Raw genomic sequence first — 23,771 nt, 5'->3', positions numbered from 1 at the left:
CCTGCAAACAGGGTAATGGGAGATGGTGAAGAGGACGCGGGAGGTGCAGGAGTCAATGTCGGTGGGGAGCTAGTGAGCCCTGACAGCGGAATGACCACCATTCGTAGCAGCCGCTCCTCCAAAGAGAGTTCGATTTTCCTTAGTGATGACAGTCCGGTGGGTGAGGTGATAGCTGGTGGTGGTCCAGCAGCAGGGCCAGGAGGACTCTTTCTGAGAAACCCCTCTCCTTTGGGGTTGTTATCTCTTTCCCCTCCTGTCCCACCAGAGAGGAAGAAACACCGCTCGAGCAGACACAGGAGCGATAACTTTGACCTGTTTCATTTTGACCCGCTGCATAGCAGTGACCAGTCTATGCCAGCAGGAGGAGAAGTGGCAAATTCTGGAGAAAGAGGAGATGAAGATGAAAGAAGAGCAGGGAGCTCTAGTCTGTCAGAGCTAGACGAGCTAAGCTTTCTTGATTTCTCTGCTCCCAACTCAGTGGGAGGTCTTGAAAGTGGAAATTGTTCAATTGATCGCCGCGGTTCAAGCCATGGGAACGAGATGATTGACACCGTGGTCCCTCCAACCCCGGTCAACAGCCTGGTTGGTAGCCGCCCACCCAGCAGTTGTGGTGTCAGGTTCTTTCCAGAAGATGTTGTTGAAAGGATCAATTGCCTACAGCATAAAGACAGTGTGTCATCTTCTTTGTCGGAGACCTGGGATGAACTGGGCTTTGACACACAAGGAGCATTGTCCTCAAGTGATAATAACATGTGGAATAGACCCAAAGATTCTGAGAGCCCACCTAATATTTTAGAAGAAGTTGGAGGCAAAGACTTAGTCGGTAACATGACAGAAAAGGAAAGCAGACAAGAGATCTTAAAGTCAGAGAATTCCCACCACAAAGGGAAAAGTCTTGAACCTCAGCTTAGTTTGATCACAGAGCAGACTGAATCCTATGAAAACTGGAACCCAGATTCTGCACTTAAGGATGAGTGGAAACCTATTACTTTGGCTGATCTCCAGCTGACGCCACCAGAGGAAGACTTAACTGGAAAAGGCAAACCTGCTATTATTGGTGCACAAGAAAGAGCAGCTTTGGCCACAAAGAAAACAATCCTGAACACTTTAACACCGGACACATCTAAAGAAGAGGATGAGGGGGTCCATGGAACAAAAAGGGAGCAACAGATGGAGCTTTTAGACTTCTGGACGTACTCTGCACAGAAGGGATTTCTTAAATCTGATAGCGGGACCACCACGTCTTACCCCGAATCGCTGGATATGTGGAATATGACAATCCGGGATGACAGTTTATCACCTCTCACAACCCCTGAGAACTTATCTCAAAACTCTGGTTCTTTCTGTGGATTGAACACCAATATCAAGGGTGGAATATCTGTAGAAAGTCCACTGGGATACTCAGATGGTGGAATGGAGATGTGGAACACCACCATACAGGAAGACAGCTCCTCTGCAATGACGACTCCAGAAGCACCTGAAAATGGAAAGGACCTTAGTCACATGGATTCAGTGGATGCCACTGACACTGTCGGGACACATGCCAACAAAAAGGAAGAAGAAGACAATTTAGAAGAGAAGAGTGATCCATGTGAAGCATTTAAGCAGACGCCTGAAGTTGTGAAAATAGTCATCGAGGCTGCAGAGGGCACAATGCCGAGTGAAGAAACAGAGGGCATTGATGTACAAGGTGCTCAGAGTCGCAAGAACTCTGCAGAAGATGACGATGACACATCCACCTATGAGGGCACTGACGTGTGGCAGTTACCCATCTGTGGCATGGTGACCTCCACCTCTGAATATGACAACGTAGGAGCAGATACATGGAGCCTGGCATCCTCCCCTGACACCTCTGGCTGCCCTGTAGCAGACATGATACAGCTTGAGGAGCAGTCTAGCCCTTTTATAGCTGTGAGCAAACCCATTCTGACAGATCAGAGAGTAGATATCACAAATAAAGAACAGCTAGACGACCAAGTGTTTCTGTTTGAGGCAGCCAGTGAGATGGGTGGCCGAAGCAGAGAAGGATCAGAGGAGACTGAGTGGATAGAGCAACCCAGAGATCATTCCCCATTTCTTCTGGTCAACTGCTCCACTGGCACTCGGCAAATTTCACAGTATCCAGAGGAAGCTGCTGAACCACAAATCCAGGCTGACCAAAAATTATTCCCAGCCTATGTGACGACCAATGAAGGTGAGCATGCCACTGAAAGTCCGGTGGGAGCTACAGATGAGAGCAGTAGACATGTAGATGGAAAAACAACAGAAACTGTATCTCTGAGCTCAAGTCCTGGTGGCGAGAAGGACCTACTGGAAAACCCAGACAGTGCTCGCACAGATAGTCCAGATGAACTTGGCCTAGAAATGGAATACATCATCGTATCTGGCACGGTAAAAGAAGATACAAGAGAGTGCCATGACAGACCTAAACGGAGTGAAAGGCAATCAAAGGCAACAAAAAAGTCCCTGGAGACATTTAACATGCTGTCATATGCAGCCTCGGTACTGCAACTACAGGCCCAAGCTGCAAAACAAAATTATGACAAAGAAACACTGCCAAGTAAGCTACACCAAGTCAGAGGAACTGACAGTGCTCCCAATGCAGACAAAAAACAACCTGTCGAATCAACTCCCTATGAAGCAACTCGTGATAGTGCAACTGACTGTCACGTGGTTCCAGAAATTATCAGTCCCAGCCAATCGAAAAATGACTCAGAAGCTTTTCATCAGTCTGATTCAAGACCAACAAGCTCCAGTCAGTCAGAAGGAAATTATGACAGTGAGTCAAACATTGTGCCCCGCAGTGTGTCTCCATCATTAAGATATCCATCAGATCACTTCTTGAAAACCAGAGAGGAGGTTTATGTCCACTCACAGATCTCAATGGAAGATTCAGACGAAGGCGGGGAGACGCCACCCGCTCCTTCTCCATGTCCTGCTTCCTTGGGTGACTTCCAAGTCTGGGGGGCTCAGTTAAGGAGAGAGGACACATCCCAAACCACGTCGGAGCCACAATCCCCTGTGCTTACCAACAGTTCGGCCTCTCATGCCAGCTCTCTGATTGGCACCCCAGTAAATGAAACATGTGTTTCCACTGACAAAAGTCTAGGATTACCATTTTCTGGAGATTTAATGGAAGAGGAAAATGACAATGAGGAACAGGATGAGGAAACCGACACACTAGAGAACGCTGTCCTTCCAAAATGGACTTCAGAAGTGCAAAGAGAGAGGGAAGAAAGACAAGAGTTTGCATCTTCAGACCTGCTGAGCTTTAGTGATGACCTAATTGGAGGGTCTTCATTTCAGCAAGCAGGATTACAAACACATGAGCCAAAAAGAGATGGGTTTCCACTGAGCAGAGTGGATTACTGTGATGGACGACCTATAAGGACTGAAGATTGGGATAAATGGTCTATTGAACAACAGCCTGGAGACACTGGAGCTTCACAAGATAATTATTTACCTGATTTAAGGTAAGAAACACAATCCAAATGCATATGCTTTCCAAATACTCTGGAGTTAGAGGTGACTTCATTTGTGCTGAGTAGAGAAGATATAGAAGTAATTCTGCAGCACTCTGTCTTCTTTACTTGATAGACTTTTCTATTCTCAGGCTGCTAACGGCAAATAAATGAAAATGCCTGCGCACACGGACCTGTATCTCTCTCTCATTCACACACACATAACTACACACACAGACACACACAGGCAGCCCTCCTTCCTCTCACTTTCCCTTAATTCCTTTAGTTTCAAAAGTTTTCTCAACAAAGTCTGTTAGATAACTGAACATAACTGAACTCACGAGCCAGAAGGAACACCTAAGCACCAGAGTCTGGTGACCAAGGTGTGTGTATGGACGGACGGATGGATGGATGAGTGACTGACAGAGGATAAGAGCCTGAAGGGACTATGTTTGTATATAATATGTGAGTGTGAGTGAGAAAGAAGCAAACCTTGCGTGTGAATGGAAGCATATCTCATGTGTTTAGCAGCCTGGTTTGATCTGCAGCTCTGTGTGTTTTTGAGTGTGTTTATAAATCTGTTTATGCCTCATTAGATATGCATTACCTGCCTCATTACAGCTGCAGACCCACCACAGCTAATGGAAACAGCTCCCTTAGCTCTCTTGCAAGGTGTTGGCATTGTGCTTCTGTGTGCGTGTGTGTGTGTGTGTGTGTGTGTGTGTGTGTGTGTGTGTGTGTGTGTGTGTGTGTGTGTGTGTGTGTGTGTGTGTGTGTGTGTGTGTGTGTGTGTGCGCGCGTGTTCATTCATGCACTGGTACCTTTAGCTTCAATAGTTCTTTAGTAAATAAATCAATAGAATATACTGTCTATGAAGTGGAGCCTGTTCTGTATTTCAGAGAATTACAAATATATCTTTGGCCTACAATGTTGAAGACATTTTATTTCATTCTCTTTATTGCTGATTTTAAACATTGTTGAAATAGTCCTGTTGGGTTAAATTTAGTTTCACAAAACACAATGTAAATGTCCTTAAGCCCTAATAAATGTATGCAAATATACATCTTAAAAACAAAACCAACTGCTTTTTTCTCTGCTTATTCTATAGTTTTTATAGTCATCTATAGTCACCTTTACTTCCTTCCTTTTCCAGAGACATATTTGTGTTTTTTGGCACATTACCGCCACCTGTTGATTGGTAGAAAAATGGCTGAAATTTAAATCTTGTCACCCTGGTACCCACAAACATGCATTTGTGTCTTTGTACGTTTAGAGAAGAATAAACAAACAAAAAAAAGGGTAATGTAGCCTTCAAGGCCCCAGATTTTCCTAATGATATATTATCACTCCACTTTTTAGGTGTTTGGTTTATGAATGGATAGATTAAAAACATTGTATAGATAAAAAAAAAGTATAACTGTGACTCCATGTGTATTAATTCTGAATATTTTTCCACACTCTCTGCAATGATCCCCTTTTTCCTTTAAAAGAAGATGCCAAGACATAACATCACAACTGTCGTCCCACCCTGCTCAAGAAAATGCTGCATACCAGTGGTCCGGACAACAGAACACAACTCAGGGTCAAACCCAGTATGGCTATAACTATCATCACATCGATCAAAGAACTGAAAACCAGTGCACCTATCCAGCCTTTGTAGAGAGCAAATCCAGCCGACAGCAGGATGCCACTGACGTCTATGCCGAGTTTACAACTGATGCCACGGTTACAAAATACAGATACGAGCAGACTGAGAACTATTTTGAAGCTGGAGATAAATCTCCAAACCACTTGGGTGACACACACTTCAGGTGTCAGGACACAGCTGAAAGTCAGTATATAGTTGCCTCCACCTCTTTGTGCACTTCTGACTTCCAATACTCTCAGTATCCAGCTAACAGCCAGGGTCAGTATGAGTCTCAGTCAGACCATGCTCATTATCAGTCTGAAGGGAAGCCTTTCTATCAATCAGATGTCCACACTGAGACAGAGGATCACGCACGGTATGTGCTGGAGGGATATGTTCATTTTCCCCTGTCAAGGTGAGCTTTCATTTATATAGACTCAGCACAGCAGGTTATTCACTGTGTAAAACCTCAGTTCTTACTCTTTTCTGGAATTTAAGCTGTACTACTTTCATTAGCTAAGAGTCAGGCCCTTCTTATGTCTACCCTTTGCTTAGTAAAGATTTTCTATCACTGGTCTTTTTAAATAGACTGGAAAAAAAATCACATGCAATGTTGTTTTGAACCACAAGGCGGCAGCATAGATTAATCTTGTAGTTCTTTTCTTTGTTTTTAGTGGTCAAAGCAGCAAGGCTCATATTCTTTTCATCATTCTCTTTATTCACTTTTTAGGCTAAATGTGTTTTTGCACTAAAAATCATAAGAACTGGAAAATGAAAATGGCCCAGTGGTCTCAAATTTTGTTCACTACTTAGAACCCAAATCTGACTCCACTGCACTTGTATAAGGCATTACAAGGATCAAGGACATTGCAGTATTATACATAGGAAGAAAAGCATAATAGTTCCAATGTAATGAGTGACTGCACCATATTATAGGTTTTATACATTTAAAAAATGATTATATAAGCAGAAATTGGGCCATTTCTAATGTACAGTTAGCAAAATATAGTCCTTTATGAACATATAGTAGTGAATATGTAGATAAATATGCCTGTAAGGGTTTTTTTATGTGGTGTTTTTAAAAAACAAAAGTCAAGTTATGTAATCAGTCTCTAGGTTGTATGCATGTGTATCACATGTGGCTGTGCATGCATCCTGTTCATTTGAGTATGTGTGTGATTATTGCAGGTCAATTTTTTCATAATGGTTTGTGTTTTGCTCCACTTTGTAATTCTGATAACGTGCGGCCTCTTTGGGATACACAGCTCTCCCCTGTCTTTCATTCGGTTTGTGTGCCTTTGAGTTTCCATACACGCACAATAGGCTTTTCCATAATCAAGTGGTCATGTGACTTGATAGTGGGGAGAGAGGTTCAGTCACGCGTGTTCAGAGAAGACAGGATGAGGGAAAGGTAGAAGCCCATAAGATGGAGGGTTTTTTTTAAAAGGGAAAAAGAAAACCTTTACCACGTCTGTGGATATAATCATATGTAAGTGCTCTCTCTATGTTGCTTCTCTCTATTGTTAGAGGCCTTATTCTAATCAGGGTCTGTTAGAGGGGCTTTAGTTTAGGGAGGGGGGAGCTACCAACACTGCTCAGCATTGTTTCTTCAGCCCACACGTGCAGCCTGGGAATGAAGCAGTGAGTGTGTTTCTCTCTGTCTGCTTTGTCACTTCTAAATTCTTTCATGTCCTGAGTCAAACAAACACATTTTACACTCGCTCGGATTCAGTGTCATGGGAACAGTTAGTGCTTTTCACTATATAGATGATTGTATTTGGCTTGTTTGGCCCAGTACTATGTGTAGTTGTGCCTCTGGTGGCAGTGGTTGTAGCAATGATAATTTATGTTGTGGCTCATTATTGTATTTCTGAGCCTGTGAGCAGACACTCCCAAAAGGAAGTTGGTGCAGCTGGGATGATGATGAAGATAGCATCCGATGAAGACGCTACAGATGACATGGAAAACAAAGAAGGTAATTAAACCCAAAGTTAAACGTTTGCATTGTTTGTGTTATTTTCTATAAATTTGATTGTACTGTGCACAATTCTTGAGCCACCCCTCATTTCTTTATATTTCACTTCTGCGGAGATAGACAGTAGTTCTGAAAACTTCAGAAAAACTTTCTGAAGTTTTTCTGTGGACATTCACTGCACTTTCACTCAGTTTCAGTCCCCTCATTGTACCTCATAATTTTCACAGGAACTGTTTGTTTGTTAACACTGACTGAATCATTCATTTTAAATGATGTCTTCATTACTTCCTGTCACAAAGGTACATAATCTGCCCCCATTTCTTTAAATAACAATAATAAGTTTGACGGGCTTAAACTGGTATTCTGTGCCAGCAAGGTGAATCGCATATAACCTGTTAAATGACGTGGCACTAGAGAGGCGAGTATGTCAGTTAGTCAAACCTCAGACTGCTTCAGAAAGTTTTCTCACACACTCAAATATCCTTGAGGCGTTTAACCTCCTAAGACCCGAACTCTCCCCCGACATGCATTTTTAATTTCTCTTTGATATTTGGGCATATCGGGGCCTGATGAATGTAAAAACAAAGAATTACCAGATTTTTTTTTTCAACCTTATTTTTGTTTTTAAGAAAAATAAGAGCCACATATGAGGATATTCGTTTAAAATTTTGATAGAACAGTAGCAGTATAATGCCCTCGTAAGTGGATATCAGGCCCATGTAGAGCAAAATTGAGTATTTTAGTCTAAATAACCCAAAATGTGATGTCCACATATGTGGACGCCAGGTCCTAGGAGGTTAAGGGCTAGTTCAGTGTTCCACCCCTACAATGAGCACCGCATTCTTCCTCGTCAATCTATGTGTTCTGTTGACTCAGAAAAGGCATTTAACTGCGTCCCACGCAATATCCTTTTGTTTTTGTTTCAGGAGTAGAGAGTATCTGGCTCAATGCTAAAAGCTATTTAATCACTTTCAACCAAAGCATTGCCATCAATAAGACCATGATTTTCAGCCTGAAGAGAGTGCCCATTCAGATGGATGGACAGACAGACATTTTAATCAAAAGGATTCTTCATTTAGGAGGATTTACCAAAGATCCTTAAAATGAATACATTTTTTGTTGATTTAAAATAAACAAATAAAAACATTTATTTCATATGATAATCTATAAATGATCAAAAAATGAAAGTGGAAAAACAAATGATTTTCTCTGCACAGACCAGCCCTCCTCAGCTGATATATCTGGCGGGTCCAATCAAAGGAGAAAGCTGGCAGCTCCACCAATGAACGTGTCCCTGGAACACAGTGAGGGGTCTCTTCTTTCAGAAGACACCCTGGATACAGAGGATGACGGCTTGGATACTGGGGATGACCTGGATGTCAATTTAGATGAGTTGGACACACCTGACGAGGCCGACTCACTGGAATTTAATAAACATGGTGACAGCAGACACATGAACATTCTCATTGGAACAGCCACAATAAAAAAATACAAAGACTATATTTTACAGTTTTTTTACAGCATGCATTTTTTACAGATAGGAGTTAAGGGTAAAATGTGAAAAAAGTAAAGACACAGCGTGTCAGCCTCATGTCAAAACTACTGGCCCAGCAGCTCTCCATTATATGTTGTCTGTTAAATTAAAATCAAACTGTTAATATGTATTTGATTCGATCTTATGTCACCTCAGGGGACTCAGAGGAGTCCGTTTTGGGTGCCGGAGCAGCATCAAGAGATCCAGGCCACAGAGCAGCAGAGGAAAGCAGGCTGTGGAGGAGCGTGGTGATCGGAGAGCAGGAGCACCGCATTGATATGAAGTGCATTGAACCCTACAAAAGAGTCATTTCTCATGGAGGTATGTAAACACAGCTACGACAGCTTTCAGTTGATAGCATTGGATGAGCCTCCCTTGCAGTTATCTTGCTGTTTCTCATCTTTTTAGTTGAATCATACAACTAAACTGTGTGTGTGTGTGTGTGTGTGTGTGTGTGTGTGTGTGTGTGTGTGTGTGTGTGTGTGTGTGTGTAAGTGTGTGGTGGCTGCAATGAAGAAAGGCGAGAATATCAGCCCTCTCTGAGGTTTCCCCTGTGCTTTGATACAACTTTTTCTGCTGAATAAAACAGACGTTATGACGGTGTAGATGTTAATAAATAATGTTAATAATGCACTGGGTCAGTGGATTAGCGTTTTACTGGCCTATGTGTAGTTGTACTTGTCTGTGGAGGCAAAAATAAATTCTGTCTTCATTTTAATATCATTTAATTAATTAAACTATGACAGCACCACTGTCACTGCTGCTGTTGTGTTATCAGTCTTTCTGTTGGCAAACTGGGGGCTGTGGGGGCGTAATGTTGTGTTTTTTCATCACAAGGATGCTCTAAGAGACGTTTCTACTGCAGGACTATTTTTAGTGGCAAATGTGGATGAAATGCTTTTGTTTACATGGTGACAACTGAGTGCTATGAAGTTGTAGCTTAAATGAAGCATTGAAGCAAAAAAAAAACAAAAAACGTGCATCAAGGATTTTTAAAAATAATTATTTGAATTCAGTTCAGTTTTATTTGTATACCTCCAAATAACAACAACAGTTGCATCAGGGCACCTTATATTGTAAGGTAAAGACCCTACAATAATACAAAGACAGCAGAGACAACCCAACAATCAGATGACTCCCTATGAGCAAGCACTTTGGTGACAGTGAGGAGGAAAAACTCCCTTTTAACAGGAAGAAACCTCCGGCAGAACCAGGCTCAGGGTGGAGCAGCCATCTGCCCAACCGGTTGGGTTAATAATCTTTTTTCTGGGCTTTATTTGATTATTGATGTTGCAAGACTAATGCTAGTTTTGATGTTGCCTTTTATATTTGTAATGTTTTTACTGTTTGATAAATTGCTGTGAAAACTTAAGGAAATTATTTGAATTTCACACTGTTTTATTACATATAATATGTTATATGACAGTATGCAGTTGAATGTCTTACACTGTCTTTTTTCAGTTTTGAAATGTGTGTTGTTATTCAACTGATCTGAGACGGACCAACACTCCTGCACCATCTTCAGACTTGTTTTCAGGCTTTAGATAACACAGGTCAACAGGTCAAAATCATCAGAGATAAGTTTATGTGGGTTTTGTGGTGTATTTCATGCTGATTTCAAATCTGTGTTTAGCTTTTCCCTAACTGAAACATTTTTTTGTGATGAAGCTAGTTATGTTTCATCATATTTGGTATAATTAGCCTAAGCCAGATTTAACAACAGTTCCCTGCGTTTTATGTTACAGACGGCATTCATTCTGATTGATTTCAGTTGTTACCATGGCTAGAAATTGTGTTGATCAACCAGACAGTTACTGTTACATATGTGGATCATTTACAACGAAAGCACAACGTCGCCCAATTACCACAGACCATAAGAAGATATACAAATTGCACTTTGGCTGTCCACTGGGTGACCAGGATAAGCCTTGGGCTCCACATGTCATCTGCAACAGTTGTTCCAATGGACTGTGTGCCTGGCTAAATCTGCGAAAGACAGCAATGCTATTTGCAACCCTGATGGTGTGGCAGGAGCCGCAAGATCATCTCAACAATTGCTGTTTTTGCCACGTGAATACAACTGGATTCTCAGCCAAAAATAAGCACAAAATTGTATATCTCAACCTGGATTCTGCAATAAGGCCTGTTCCTCATGAAGACTCACTGCCTGTTCTTTTCCTGTACCACCACATGATGTATTAGCTTCTGTATTAGGTGACGTGGAACATGGTCAAGGTGCATCTGGTTACAATCCCGAGTCATCAGATTCTGATTACGTGGCCGATTAAGATTCTGAACCAGAGACTTTTACACAAGCAGAGCTGATCAGTCTCGTAAAACCTGTCTCTACCCATCTAGTATTAATTCCTTCTGGGATACAAGTTAAGTATGTATATTATGCACACACACAAACACACATGCAGCTATTACCCATTTCTTGTTTTTATACTTAAGATGAATTATTGTTGAATGAAGACCTTTTTCAAACACATGTAAAATGTGGCCAATAGCTTTTATTGTTCCCCCATCTCCCTACCCTGTGTTCTCTAAAGTGAACACAGGGTAGGGAGGTGATGGAGAAAATCGAAAAGGAGGTGGGGGTTGAAAAGAAGAGGGTAAAGGGAAAGTAGAAGTGGGAAAAAGAGGTAAAAATAGGGATAGAAAGAAGGAAAGAGAGAGAGGACAGAAAACCCCAACAATCCCCTCTGAGCAAGCACAAGGCGACAGTGGATAGGAAAAACTCCTTTTAAAATGAAAGAAACCTAAAGGAGAAATCTGTGGCAGAACCAGGCTCAGAAATGAAAAAAAGCTTGAAATCCTTGAAAATACTTGAATTTTAATATTGGCTTTTCAAGGTTTGAAAAGTGCCTGAATTTCAGATGTGGTGCTTAAAAGTGCTTGAAAGTGTAACTGTACTTTTTTCTGAATAAAACAGTGGTGTTTACAGCAGGAAGAAACAGTAAAAACGGCGTTTTCTACAGACAGCGCTAGCAAACACTCTCCGCTTGGGAGTGAAAAAAAAAGAAAAAACACTCCTTCCCTATTGGTGGAAAAATGTACCATGTCGACCAATCAAAAAGTGATATGTCAAAATGTGGTTTGACATATCACTTTTTGATTGGTCGACATGGTACATATGTTTAGGAAGAGGGGGAAGTTTTAGGAGTGATACCGGGGAGTGAGCGAAAGAAAGAGAGAACGAGTTTTAATAGGTGATAGATTTGTGACGTTTAGCGTGTTTGGAGTCTCAAGTTAGTGTGTTGTCTTGTGTAGTTAGTGTGTAGTGTAGTTGTTGTATTGTTTTGTGTGTCAGTTCTACTAGTGAATGTCACAGTTGCTGCAAAAAAGCCACCAAAGGCAGATTGCAGTGTAAACGCTTTCTCCACATAGAAAACAGGAGTGACACACCTGCTGTCAGACCTGCAGGATTTATCCCTGTGCTGTTCTCCTCTATCTTATAGTGGACACAAACTAGTTTTTGGAGTTGCATAAATAATTTGTGTGCCTTCTTATTTGATGCAGAACACCTGATTGTTCTGTAAATAGTTTTAAATGGTTATATGAAAAACGTCTGAGCCTTGGCTGCATTTTTAGGTAAATAGTATCATATAACTTTGTTGTTTGCAAAACTTGTGCATATTTTTTAAAAATGTACAATTTCTATTTGCATTTCAAGTTATGAAAATGATTTGTTAAACATGTTTTGGGTTTTTACAGTCAAGAATATAACTTTTTTCTACTCATATTTTAAATTTTGTCTGATTAGATCAACTGTGCTTAAACAGTATGTCAAAAATGAGTAAATAACAGATTGGCAAGATAAACAGTTTTTAAAGGTGAAATTTAGAGGCCAAATCAAAAGTAGTCAAAAACGGCCAATTATACCCTGGACCCCAGAGGGTTAAAGGCTAAAAGCAAAGTTGTCACCAAGTTTTTGTATTTGTGTGTATTGCTGCAGCTTTTTAAAGTATTAACTTGGTGCATTTGGGTGAAATAATGGTAATATGAGGGACCGATCCATATGGTCACAAAGAATAGCCACTTGTTTCTGTGCTACCAAAATTCCCCGGCTTTCATTCAAAATGTGTTTATGGTCAGCACCTACACATTAAACTACTAAAACATTATAAATGGCTTCAAGCTCACACTGAGACCTGTGGGACACTATCAGCCACTGAGACAGTAGACACATGTTTTTGTATATGAATATTTCATACTTTCAGGCTGCCTGTTTATTTAAGGGAGATGAACATTAGAATACATTAAAATTCTAATACATTAGAATTGTACATAATAATATTATAGATGATAGATTAAATAAATAGATTTTAAGTAGATTCTTGTGCTTGTGCATTCTTAAAGTCTTATATGTTGAATTGAACTATGTGATCTATTCAAAGCCTCTCCCAGTTAGTGCTGTTCTCCATGCCTGTCTGGCTGTACATGATGTTATTAGCACAAACACTTTAAAGGTGATCATTTAGGACTTCAACAATAATACAGACAGCAATGTAGTTAAACATCTTACAGTTAATTTTATTGGGAATTAACTTAAAAAACAAACAAACAAACGTCTGTCTCCTATTTTTTTGCATCATACAGGAAAAAAGCATCAATATCTGATGAGAAGACTTATTTCTTTTTTTGTTTTTTTTCAACAGGAGATGAATATCTCTAACAAGTTGATTTGTTCACGTTTTCACATCTTAATTTTTAAGTGAAATGTGCATTTTGAGTTTATACACTATATGCATATAAGGCGACCATTTCCTTTTGCAGTATTTTTGTGTGGTGCGTTTTTCTATGTCTTAACAAAAGGGGAACAAAGGTGTTGAAGTTAACCTAGGATGATTTGTTTTAATTTTCACATGATCTTACTGAGGTGATGCGAATTGAAACATGCATTCTTTTTTTTTGGCGGGGTGGTAAATGTGCTGGAAAAGCTTGAAAAGGGATCTTGAAAGTACTTAAAAAGTGCTTGAATTTGACCCTGAAAAAGGCGTATGAACCCTGTAAATCTTTCAAAAGACAAAGGAGAACTTCTTGCTTGAAGGCGTAAGCAGAAGCATTTGCTTGCCAAGGGTGTTTCTGTAATTTGGTACAGAAGTCAATGTCATAACTTGACAGTGTTCTTCACTGCTGATGGCTCACTGTGCAATTGTCATGACATCAACGGACTCTTCAGCAGTTCATAACCAGAGCATGTTCCAGCTGAATGGTGTCTCTTCATTGATTCTTCACAAAGAAGCTTGAAGACAGTCCTACTCCATAACAGAAATGCCAAACCAAGTGTGCCGATTGCCCATTCTGTTCATCTAAAGAGTCCTATGACAACACGAAGACACTGCTTGAATCAGTCACGGATAAAACTCATCAGTGGAACATTGTGATCTGAAGGTTATTGGTATCTTGATGGGAATACAAGGAGGATTCACCAAATACTGCTGTTTCCTGTGCCTGTGGGACAGCCGATCCACTGCGGAACATTGTCAGCCATGAGATGCCTATGGGCCAGGAAAAAGCAGTGTCAAGTTTCTGCCTCTGGCTGATCTGCATAAATATTTTTGCCACCTTTCCATATCAAGCTAGGCTTGATGAAGAAGGCCACGGGCAAAGTTGACTCATGAGGCTTTCAATACCTTGCTGGAAACATTTCAAACATAAGCACTGCAAAATTGAAGGAAGGGATATTTATAGGTCCATAGATCAAGTCCGTTTTGCAGGATGGATGGTTCAAACAAACTCTCTCAACAGCAGAGTTCAAATCTTGGGAGGTGTTCAAGTGGCTCTGTAAAAACCTTCAGGGCATCCACAAGTATCTTGCATACAAGGAAGGAGTTCAGCAGCTGCGTGATCCCTACCAGAAACTGGGCTTCGCATGTCATTCAAAATACACTTCCTGCAGAGTTCCATGAAATCTTGGCATGGTGAGTGATGAACAGGGCGAGTGTTTTCATCAGGACATTCAGTTAATGGAACGTCGCTACCAAGGTTTAGGGAATGAGAGCATGATGGCCAGCAACTGCTGGATGCCATAACGCGACAATCCGGACAGAGTATACATGAGAAAATCATATGCTAAGCAAAAACCTAAGAAAAAGTGGTAGCCGACTGATGCTGATCATTATATCTATGCCACAGTGTGTGCCTATCTGACTTCGCACTGAAAATATTGAAACAATTACTTGATTGGTGCATGCAGTTTAATAAAAAACGCATGCAAGTCCATTGCAAACTAATATTACACATAATTAAAAAGTTGATGTAACTGAAAAGAAAACTAAAATCAGATCTGAAATCAGAATGAAAACTAGTTTAGAAAAGTGTGTTGTGGTTTCTGATGATTCCCAAAAACTTTGCTGTGTAATCAGAGTTTATCAGATGTCAGACTAGACTCTTGTTTGGCTGAGACTGAAAAAGTATATAAAGTAAGAGAAGTATAAATATGTGATGGGGTTAAGGATAGGACTCTTTCTTATTGATGGGAGGTGCCAAGAACTTTTTCCTGAATGTTTAATAGTGAGGGCAAAGTCCCACTCACACTGACCCATGTGTCAACCACAAAAATAATAATAGTAATTGCTTTTTTAACTGATAGGCCTTGAATTAGTTATAAACAGGACAAGAATGTTAGAAAAATGATTTGTATTAAAGTTTTGTACAGGTGCCCTATGATTGATACGTAACGTGATAGTCATGTTTGTGTCTCTCATGTTTCAGGTTATTATGCTGAACAGAAAGCCATCATTGTGTTTGCTGCATGTTTCCTACCAGAGAGCAACTGTGACAATTACAATTATGTCATGGAAAACCTTTTTCTGTAAGTACATTCAAAAATGACCGTGCTTCTGGGTTAGTGTACGCTGGTGTGTCTTTCTGCCGCTGCTTTCTGTGTGTAGCTCTGTTTTTATGTTTCACCTCGTAACCAAAGCTTCTCACATGTCATTGAAGTGACGAGAAGAAAACTTTCCTACAATCATAATGTCTAAAATAAATAAACATGTCTAATCCACTGTATTTTGTTCTCCTTCTCTGTGTAGATATGTGATAAGTACACTGGAATTAATGGTAGCTGAGGATTACATAATTGTGTATCTAAATGGCGCCACACCTCGCAGGAGAATGCCTGGTTTTACCTGGATGAAAAGGTGCTACCAAATGATAGACAGAAGGTAATATTAACACAGATATGTTTATTGCAAATGTAATGCCTAATATTGAATAACCGTAGTTTATGTACCATGTGATTTCATTACAGATTTGATTACAAATTATATGCATGTTAAGTTTTCACTGATAGTGTATATTATGATTTATAAAAAAAACTCAGTTGACCCTAAGAAACACCTTTAAAATATAGTGACCTGATTAAATTGAAACTTGTAGTTGATCTTCATTGTGAAATTATTCAATTCAGTCTGGTTTAGTGTAGTTTATTAAAATCCCAGCAGTGCAGCAACCATTTTTCTGGCGTCATTATCCTTTACACTTTGGCAGCGCACTACTCACGCTTGGACATTTTCGATCATAGCAAAACCAAAACAAACCGCACACACAGACAAAAACATGTTTAAAAGCATTTTTAACTACATTTTAAAAGCATTTTTAAGCCAACTTTAATTTAACACAAAGTCATGTCGAATAGATGCTAGAGGGTTTTTTTTTAAAAATCTACCTTTTCTGGTATCTTTTGTTATCTGTCTTGACAATAAATGTATTATAAAAGAAAAATGAAAACGATAAAAATGCAGTCATAGATGTAAGGACCAAGTAGTTTAGTGTGATTAGGTAGTTGGCTGTAAACCATGTAAGTCAGGGGTGTCGAACTCCAGGCCTCGAGGGCCGGTGTCCTGCAGGTTTTAGATAACACCCTGGGTCAACACACCTGAATCAAATGATTAGTTCATTACCAGGCTTCTGGAGAACTTCAAGACATGTTGAGGAGGTCATTTAGCCATTTAAATCAGCTGTGTTGGATCAAGGACACATCTAAAACCTGCAGGACACCGGCCCTCGAGGCCTGGAGTTCGACACCTGTGATGTAAGTTCACTGGTGCAAAACAGCCACTACTTTAATATTTCCCATATTGAAATAACCTATGTGCTGTAATCAGTTTAGTTTTGTATAATTATACTGAACGTGGAGGTTTTCCAATCTGGAAATGCACTGGCTATGATTTGGTGACTTAACCATTGGGGGTGACAGCCAGTGATTCTCCATCCATGCCTCGAGATTCTGCGTGTTCACGTGACGCTCTACCGCAGGGGTGGCCAACTCCTGGCCTCGAGAGCCGGTGTCCTGCAGGTTTTAGATGCATCTTTGATCCATCACAGCTGATTTAAATGGCTAAATTATCTCCTCAACATTTCTTGAAGTTCTCCAGAGGCCTGGTAATGAACTAACCATTTGTTTCAGGTGTGTTGACCCAGGGTGATATGTAAAACCTGCAGGACACCGGCTCTCGAGGCCTGGAGTTGGCCACCCCTGCTCTACGGTATTTCTAGTAGTGTATACTCTAAGGAGAATGCAGTTTTCATTCCCAAATCTAAATGTTGTAAGAAGGTAGCTTTTGTTAACGCAAATATTTCAAACTCAAATAAAATGGTGGACTATAAGTACAGTAGTGTAAATATACTTTATATAATAAGGAGGCTCTCTGAGCAAACCCACATGTGAGTAATATGATTTATTATTGCAGAACATGGCTTTTCTCTCTTTTCGTGTTCCTGCCATTTAAAGAAACAGCATAAGAAAAAATGTAAAACGCTGCGCAAATGTGAAAGAAACAGTCTGATCTTCCTGCTGTTAATCCTGTTGCTAATGTATTTTTTTGCATAATCTTAGATTACTTTCTTTAAAGCGCTTTGTGACTCCTGCCTGAAAAGCATTGTATCAATAGATATCAATGATAAGCTATAGTCATCAATGAAATTGTAGTCCTCTTTTGTGTAATTCCTGACTGTTTTGTCCCGCAGACTGAAGAAAAACCTAAAGATGTTCATCATTGTTCATCCGTCCTGGTTCATACGGACTTTGCTAGGAATTACCAGACCCTTCATAAGGTCTCAGAGTTGTAATTGCTATTCGCACGACTCTCCCAGCCATTGAAATTCAGTCAGATTCATTTATAATTTAATTGCAGTCAAAGTCATGAAGATCTTAATTAGAAAGGAGTATCATGTAGCATTTAGCAAAACCATTTTTTACTGTAACTCTTTTTGATTTCTATTTCCTTCAGTTCCAAGTTCAGCAGTAAGATCAAGTATGTGCATAGTCTGCAGGAGCTCGGAGAAATCATTCCTATGGAGTATGTGCATATACCTCACAGCATTGTCAGGTGAGCCAGCCTGTCATTACTATAAATGCCATTGGTTGTTGATCATGGTTGATTATGGCATTTAGCCAAGGACTTCGGAGGAAACAAATTGCTAGTTTCGAACCACATCTTGCACATAATACATTGTTGTGAAGTTTCTGGGTGTTAAACTTGCATGACTGGTGTTCAGCCCTGTGTGATTAAATTTACCTTTCTTTTATCTAGTGAAAACTGAAAGCCCGTCAGTTTCTGACATTTCTGTTCTAAACAAGTCAATCAAACTTTTTCCCAAAACTGGCCTTGAATCAGCCCGCAAAACTAATCCAGTCTAGCCTATTGGATACAGTTTCAAAGCCTTCTTAAAAACAAAGATATCTCTCTGTTTTAATTGCATAATTTATTTTTTTCTGTACTTATGCCTTTGTTTGTTAATGTGTAAGACCAGAGAGCTGTTTTGACGGGTTCCTTTGATTTACTAGTGTATACCAGATTTTCTGGAAAAACTGAAACCTATTCTTGGATTGCACTTATTTTTTCTTAAGGTACCTCAAGTTGCTAATCATCACTTTTAAGACTAGATGGTTTATTAAATTTGTAGTTAAACTTCATTACATTAAAAGAAAGCAAAACAATTTACAGGTTTGGGTTTTTATTAGGTTATTAGGCAATAGTTTGACTTCTTTAGATCAAATTGGACGTTCTGTGGCCCACAGCCTAAAATGAGTTTGACACCCCTAGTGCAGAATAAAAGTCCTCAACGATATATTTAATGTGTGGTGCATGTGGCATTTCATAACCATTATTGTAGTTGCAACTATGTTTGAATGTTTATCTAAATCTTCAAATACGCATACATATTTTTATGTTTTCACTTGATTATCTTCTTAACAGATAAAAGCTAGTTTTTCTTACTTCTGTAATTGCATTTCGGAGACAAACTGTTTTTTGCAAATCTACTCAGGAAACTCACTGAATTTCCTTAAAAATTGAAACCAACCAGTGCAGATTGTCATCTTAAGTGCTTTAGGCATGTTTACAAATTTTTCTGCCCAAAGGTATGACCAGGAGAGGAGTTTGAACAAATTTGCATGCACGAGGTAAACCACTTAATCTGCCTCTTTCTATGAGTTGGTTATGTCTAATTCTCCCTGAAAATCCTTCATTAATTTTCTCATGCTGGGACTAACCTTTGAGTATCCTTTGACTGTCTTCTTATCCAATACAAAGGCACATTTAAAAAAGCATTTTGATGAGTGAAATATTGACTCATTTGAGGCAAACTGTTACACCCCATGCATTGCAGTACATTGCTTGAATACTCTCACCTTTGAGCACCAGTGCTTGTTTTTCTTTTCATCAATTCATTTGTCAGTGCAAGTATCAATATAGGCTACTGATCCCCAGCTTTTGCATGTCTACTGACAGTATAGTTGCTCAGTTAACATCCCTCACTTACTTTTGCTTTCTGACTTTCAACCTAATGCTAAACCAGACTGGACACAGAACTGCAGGACACAGCAGCAGAGTAAGTGGTAAGTACTCTGCTGCTCCCGTTTAACAGGAAATGTTTGAAAAAACCCCACCCCAGTTCACTCCATTCACAAACATTCCAGTCAAACAGGATGCCAACACTCTTGAGAAGTAGTTCCTCTGTAATAGCAGAGCCAGTCTTGCAGATCCTTCCCAGAATTATCAACTAGGCTGTTAGCTTCTAAACCTGCCCAGGTCCTTTTGAGAAAGTACTGATTTGTCTCTAACTACTGTCTCTAACTACTTGTTTGTCTCTAACTACTGTTAGAGACAAACGAGGGGAAATTTATTAAAATATTCCAATTCTAGTATATTCAGAAGCTCAAGTATGGTAGAAATGTGGTAGAACATCCAAACACAACGGGTTAGGCTTCTGTATTTTGATTAAATATCATGGTTGTTTCTGACCTGTATTATAAAACCTAGTTTTTGCAAAATCCGAAATTTTGGGGTGGTGAATTTTTTAAAACACCACATTTTCTCAGAGATAAACTGTTCCTCCCACCTCTGGTTAGTCTGAGGTAGTACGTCTCTACACTACTGACCTGTGACATGGAAGTTGGATGTAGTTTTTGTGCTATTATTTTGCTGTAAATGTTTTACTGTAAAGTGGATATGTTGCAATCATATCTTTTCCTTCTTATCTCCTTCTTATCTCTCCCCTTAGAGTCAACAAGGGGAACTCTGCTGTGTGACGAGATAATTGGCTGCTGCCCTTCTTCTCCTCCCCATGTTATGCTGTACTTGAGCACAGCATCTCTGAATTTGAAGCCAGCCTGTAGTATGACACATGCTGAGCTGTTACAACAACATGTAACTCAGAGAGGATGATGCTGTGGTACAATACATCAGGAAAAATCTAATTCAGATCTGAGGGTGCCGAATATACAGTAATACTGTGGTTGTGGTGCAGAGACTGTACTGTGGTGTGCTGAAGGGAAATGCTTTATACTATAATACAGTACTCTCAGCACTTGATTATGTTCCCCGGTTGTTTTCTTTTACTTCAACTTTTTTTTTTTACCATGCAACTTATATTATAGATTGCCTTTAAGGGTACTTGTTATTGGCTTGTAACATACATGTATTAACAGCAATCATGTATTGATAATTAACTCTGGGTTATTATAGTAGCGTATTTTCAAAAGCCACAGTGATGTTTTTGAGTAGTACTAGCATCCCATCTAAAAAAGCCACAAAATGAGGCGAAGGCACAGTAAGCTTACAGGAGATGTAATTTAGTTTAAAGACATTTATTGAAGTATTTTCAAATTAAATTATGTCACAGTAGGTAAAACGAAGCTAACGCAGCAGTCTGTGTTAGACACTGGATCTGCGATCTGGCACGGGATGCCACTTACTAATCAACATTCAGTATACATGAAGTATTTGTCTTTATACATGTAGTCCTAAAATGAGTAGAAAACATGAATTCTGCATGTTATTTCAATTAATGCTTCAAAATCCCGTCTGTTTGCTAACATTTTTGTTTGCACACATAAATCCCTTCTGTCCACACTGACAGGAAATAGAACAGCCAACCCGATTTGAAATGGTTTTCAAAGGTCTGGGCCACTCCTTTTAAAGCAAGGATTGACATTATGTCAACATCTCATTTAGCACCTCAGTCAATCTTTGAAATGTTGATATGAAATGTTTACAAGGCTTTCACCCTTTGTGTCACTGTGAGAATAGAGTACAAGAGCTGTTCTGTAGCAGAAGTTGTGTGTTGCATGCTTTTAGTTTGAAATTACTCTGACACACGCACACACACCCAAAAGCAGAGCACTGTGCTGGTACAGTACATTTCTATTTGTGTGTGTGTGTGTGTGTGTGTGTGTGTGTGTGTGTGTGTGTGTGTGTGTGTGTGAGATAGATATTCTTGGGTGCTGGTGAGGAAATACCGTGTATATTATTTAATGAGATACTTTGTAGAAAGTGTCCACTGTGCAAGTTAGGCCATATTGCTTTATTTATTGTACATGTTTGTTTATTTGTGGCTTGCATGGTACTCATGTGTTGTAAAATATGTAAAATTACTTAGTCCATTAAAAATCTGTTCCTCTCAAACACTGTTTTCTCTAATTTTTCTATTAATTTACAAATAATTACAATGATCAATAAAAGAAAACAATGTGTGATATTAAAGGAAATTGGTATTAATTACATATAAAAGAATTTGCTGGCTGCTTTAACTTATTTAGCAGGAGCATTTCTCCCTGGAATGTTCTACCACCACCTCTTCTCAGAAATTTCTTCCTGTTAAAAAGACATGTTTTCTTCCCACTATTTTTATCTATGCAAGCCACGTGGGCACAGAGTTCTGAGTATTTTTGGTAAGATTCATTCAATGAGGTAGGTTTGGCTTTATATTTTTATTTTATATTGTTTAATCGAAAATAGAATCATTCACCCAACCTGCTGTTTCCACAATATATTTCTCTGTAGGTTCTCTGTGTATTTTGCCCAGAGCACATGATCCTACCCCAAAACTAAACTAAAATAAATACATTTTTCAGGTTCAAAGCTAAAATGAGTTTGTGTTCAAGTAGGAGGTGCAAATTATTAGATATGATAAAAAATTACCCTATGCCATGCTAGATTAATAATGGTATTGTGCCAATATATTTAAATTAGTACTGTCAATAGATTAAATAAAATTAACTAATTAATCTCACAATTTTCTGTCATTAATCGTAATTACCTGATCAATAGCCTGGCTGCAATTACACTTTTTCAACTTTATATTTAAGCTTGTAAATTATGGAGGACCACAAGAGCCACGCGCATCGAAATAAAAATTTCTGTGCTTTAATAATGAATTGTAGAATAAATTCTGCAATTGTAAATTCATTTTTGAATTCCAATTTAATAAACTGCATTTCAAAATCCTTTTTCCAATTGCATTTCAAAATCCTTTTTCCAATTGCAATTTAATAAACTGCAGTTCAAAATCCTTTTTCCACTTGCAATTTAATAAACTGCAGTTCAAAATCCTTTTTCCGCCTGCAATTTAATAAACTGCAGTTCAAAATCCTTTTTCCACCTGCAATTTAATAAACTGCAGTTCAAAATCCTTTTTCCGCCTGCAATTTAATAAACTGCAGTTCAAAATCCTTTTTCCACTTGCAATTTAATAAACTGCAGTTCAAAGTCCATTTCCCTTTCCTGTTCGCTCCGGGATTAGCTGCTGGATTAGCTGCTGGATTAGCTCTTCGATTAACAACTTGCTGGAGGCTATTCAAATTAGCCACACCGTGGGATGTAAGGAGCTCTCTGATTGGTTGGTCAGACACAGGCTGTCTGCCAGCCTGGATTTTTCTAGCTCATAGCTTCGCCCTGCTACGAAGCGTGTGTGCTTGTACAAAGGCCGTTCAGCCTCGGGATTTACACTCGGCTCGACACGGATATGTGAAGAATGAAGGGACCCTGCAGCGAAACGGAGAGCCAACCTCTGACTGAGTGCCTGTCTACACAGTCTGACCACCTGTTGAAGGTAAGGTGCTAACGTGGCTAACGCTAGCATCACCGCACGTAGCCCCGTTATTTTAAGGTCATCTTAGCTAATGAAAGTTTTACGTCGCAGCTGTACGAGCTCGCTACGTGTTTTGTAAGCTGCTGTGCTCTTCACAAATAAAGCTGGAAGCAGCTCAGACTGTTAGAACCAGCACTGAGGCCTGTTACATTTATACAGTGTTAGAGCAATGGCTGCAACCTACAGCCTTTAAACTGGCGATTAAAATGCTGACAGTAAACTCGTCAGTCCAGATGTTACCACATTACTCTATGGTACTTAGAGTTAAAACAACTGAGACAGGCTGATTAAAATAACAGCTGTCAGTTCTCTCATTCCTTATATCAAGACTGGAGATCACACTACTGATTTCAGTTCATTTAATATGTGAGTGCACAGATTCAATCTCAACTGGACATAAACGATGATCAAAGGTTGTATATATGATGAATTCATCAAATCCCAGCCTCTAACACAGTGCGCTGAATCTTAGCTTTGAATGTCCAGTATATTCTAATCAGTGCAATTTAAGCATTCACTGAACCTACAGTATCTACACCTGTGTGGCAAATGTGTGGTAAAGATACAGATAATGAAGTTTAATTATTAATACAATATACATCATGAAAAATGAAAGCTGAAATTGATTCAGTTTAGTACTTTTCTCTGTATGCTCTGTGATTATAAAGGCCTTAAATTCTGTGATATATACTGTAAATGATTTTCACAGAGGTCTTAAAGTACTTAAATCACTGCTGATAATCTGGTTGTTTATATTTTCACGTTTTTGTGTCTGTAGGGCTGTTTGATGAC

At 39.4% G+C, this 23,771-nt stretch overlaps 1 protein-coding gene across 4 annotated transcripts; it reads left to right on the top strand.

The window, feature by feature from the left end:
* The first annotated feature begins 1,317 nt into the window (after nucleotides 1–1,317).
* Nucleotides 1,318–21,487, top strand: LOC134639435 (uncharacterized). 4 transcript variants are annotated; one of them, XM_063490617.1, is made up of 12 exons: nucleotides 1,318–3,473; nucleotides 4,955–5,503; nucleotides 6,975–7,063; nucleotides 8,281–8,502; nucleotides 8,754–8,918; nucleotides 15,318–15,417; nucleotides 15,638–15,769; nucleotides 17,574–17,660; nucleotides 17,837–17,935; nucleotides 18,970–19,011; nucleotides 19,407–19,446; nucleotides 20,112–21,487. In XM_063490617.1, exons 1-11 carry the CDS (start codon nucleotides 1,414–1,416, stop codon nucleotides 19,441–19,443), a joined length of 3,582 nt encoding a protein of 1,193 aa, XP_063346687.1. In that variant the 5' UTR covers nucleotides 1,318–1,413; the 3' UTR covers nucleotides 19,444–19,446; nucleotides 20,112–21,487. The 4 variants fall into 4 exon arrangements, with proteins under 4 accessions (XP_063346687.1, XP_063346686.1, XP_063346689.1 ...); XM_063490616.1 differs by having other exon boundaries at nucleotides 4,952–5,503; XM_063490619.1 differs by lacking the exon at nucleotides 18,970–19,011 and having other exon boundaries at nucleotides 4,952–5,503.
* Nucleotides 21,488–23,771: the final 2,284 nt, after the last annotated feature.

The sequence above is a fragment of the Pelmatolapia mariae genome, linkage group LG12, assembly GCF_036321145.2.
Source record: "Pelmatolapia mariae isolate MD_Pm_ZW linkage group LG12, Pm_UMD_F_2, whole genome shotgun sequence".
Classification (NCBI taxonomy): domain Eukaryota; kingdom Metazoa; phylum Chordata; class Actinopteri; order Cichliformes; family Cichlidae; genus Pelmatolapia; species Pelmatolapia mariae.
The sequence above is the reverse complement of the archived record's forward strand: the minus strand, read 5'-3'. Positions and strand labels throughout refer to the sequence as shown.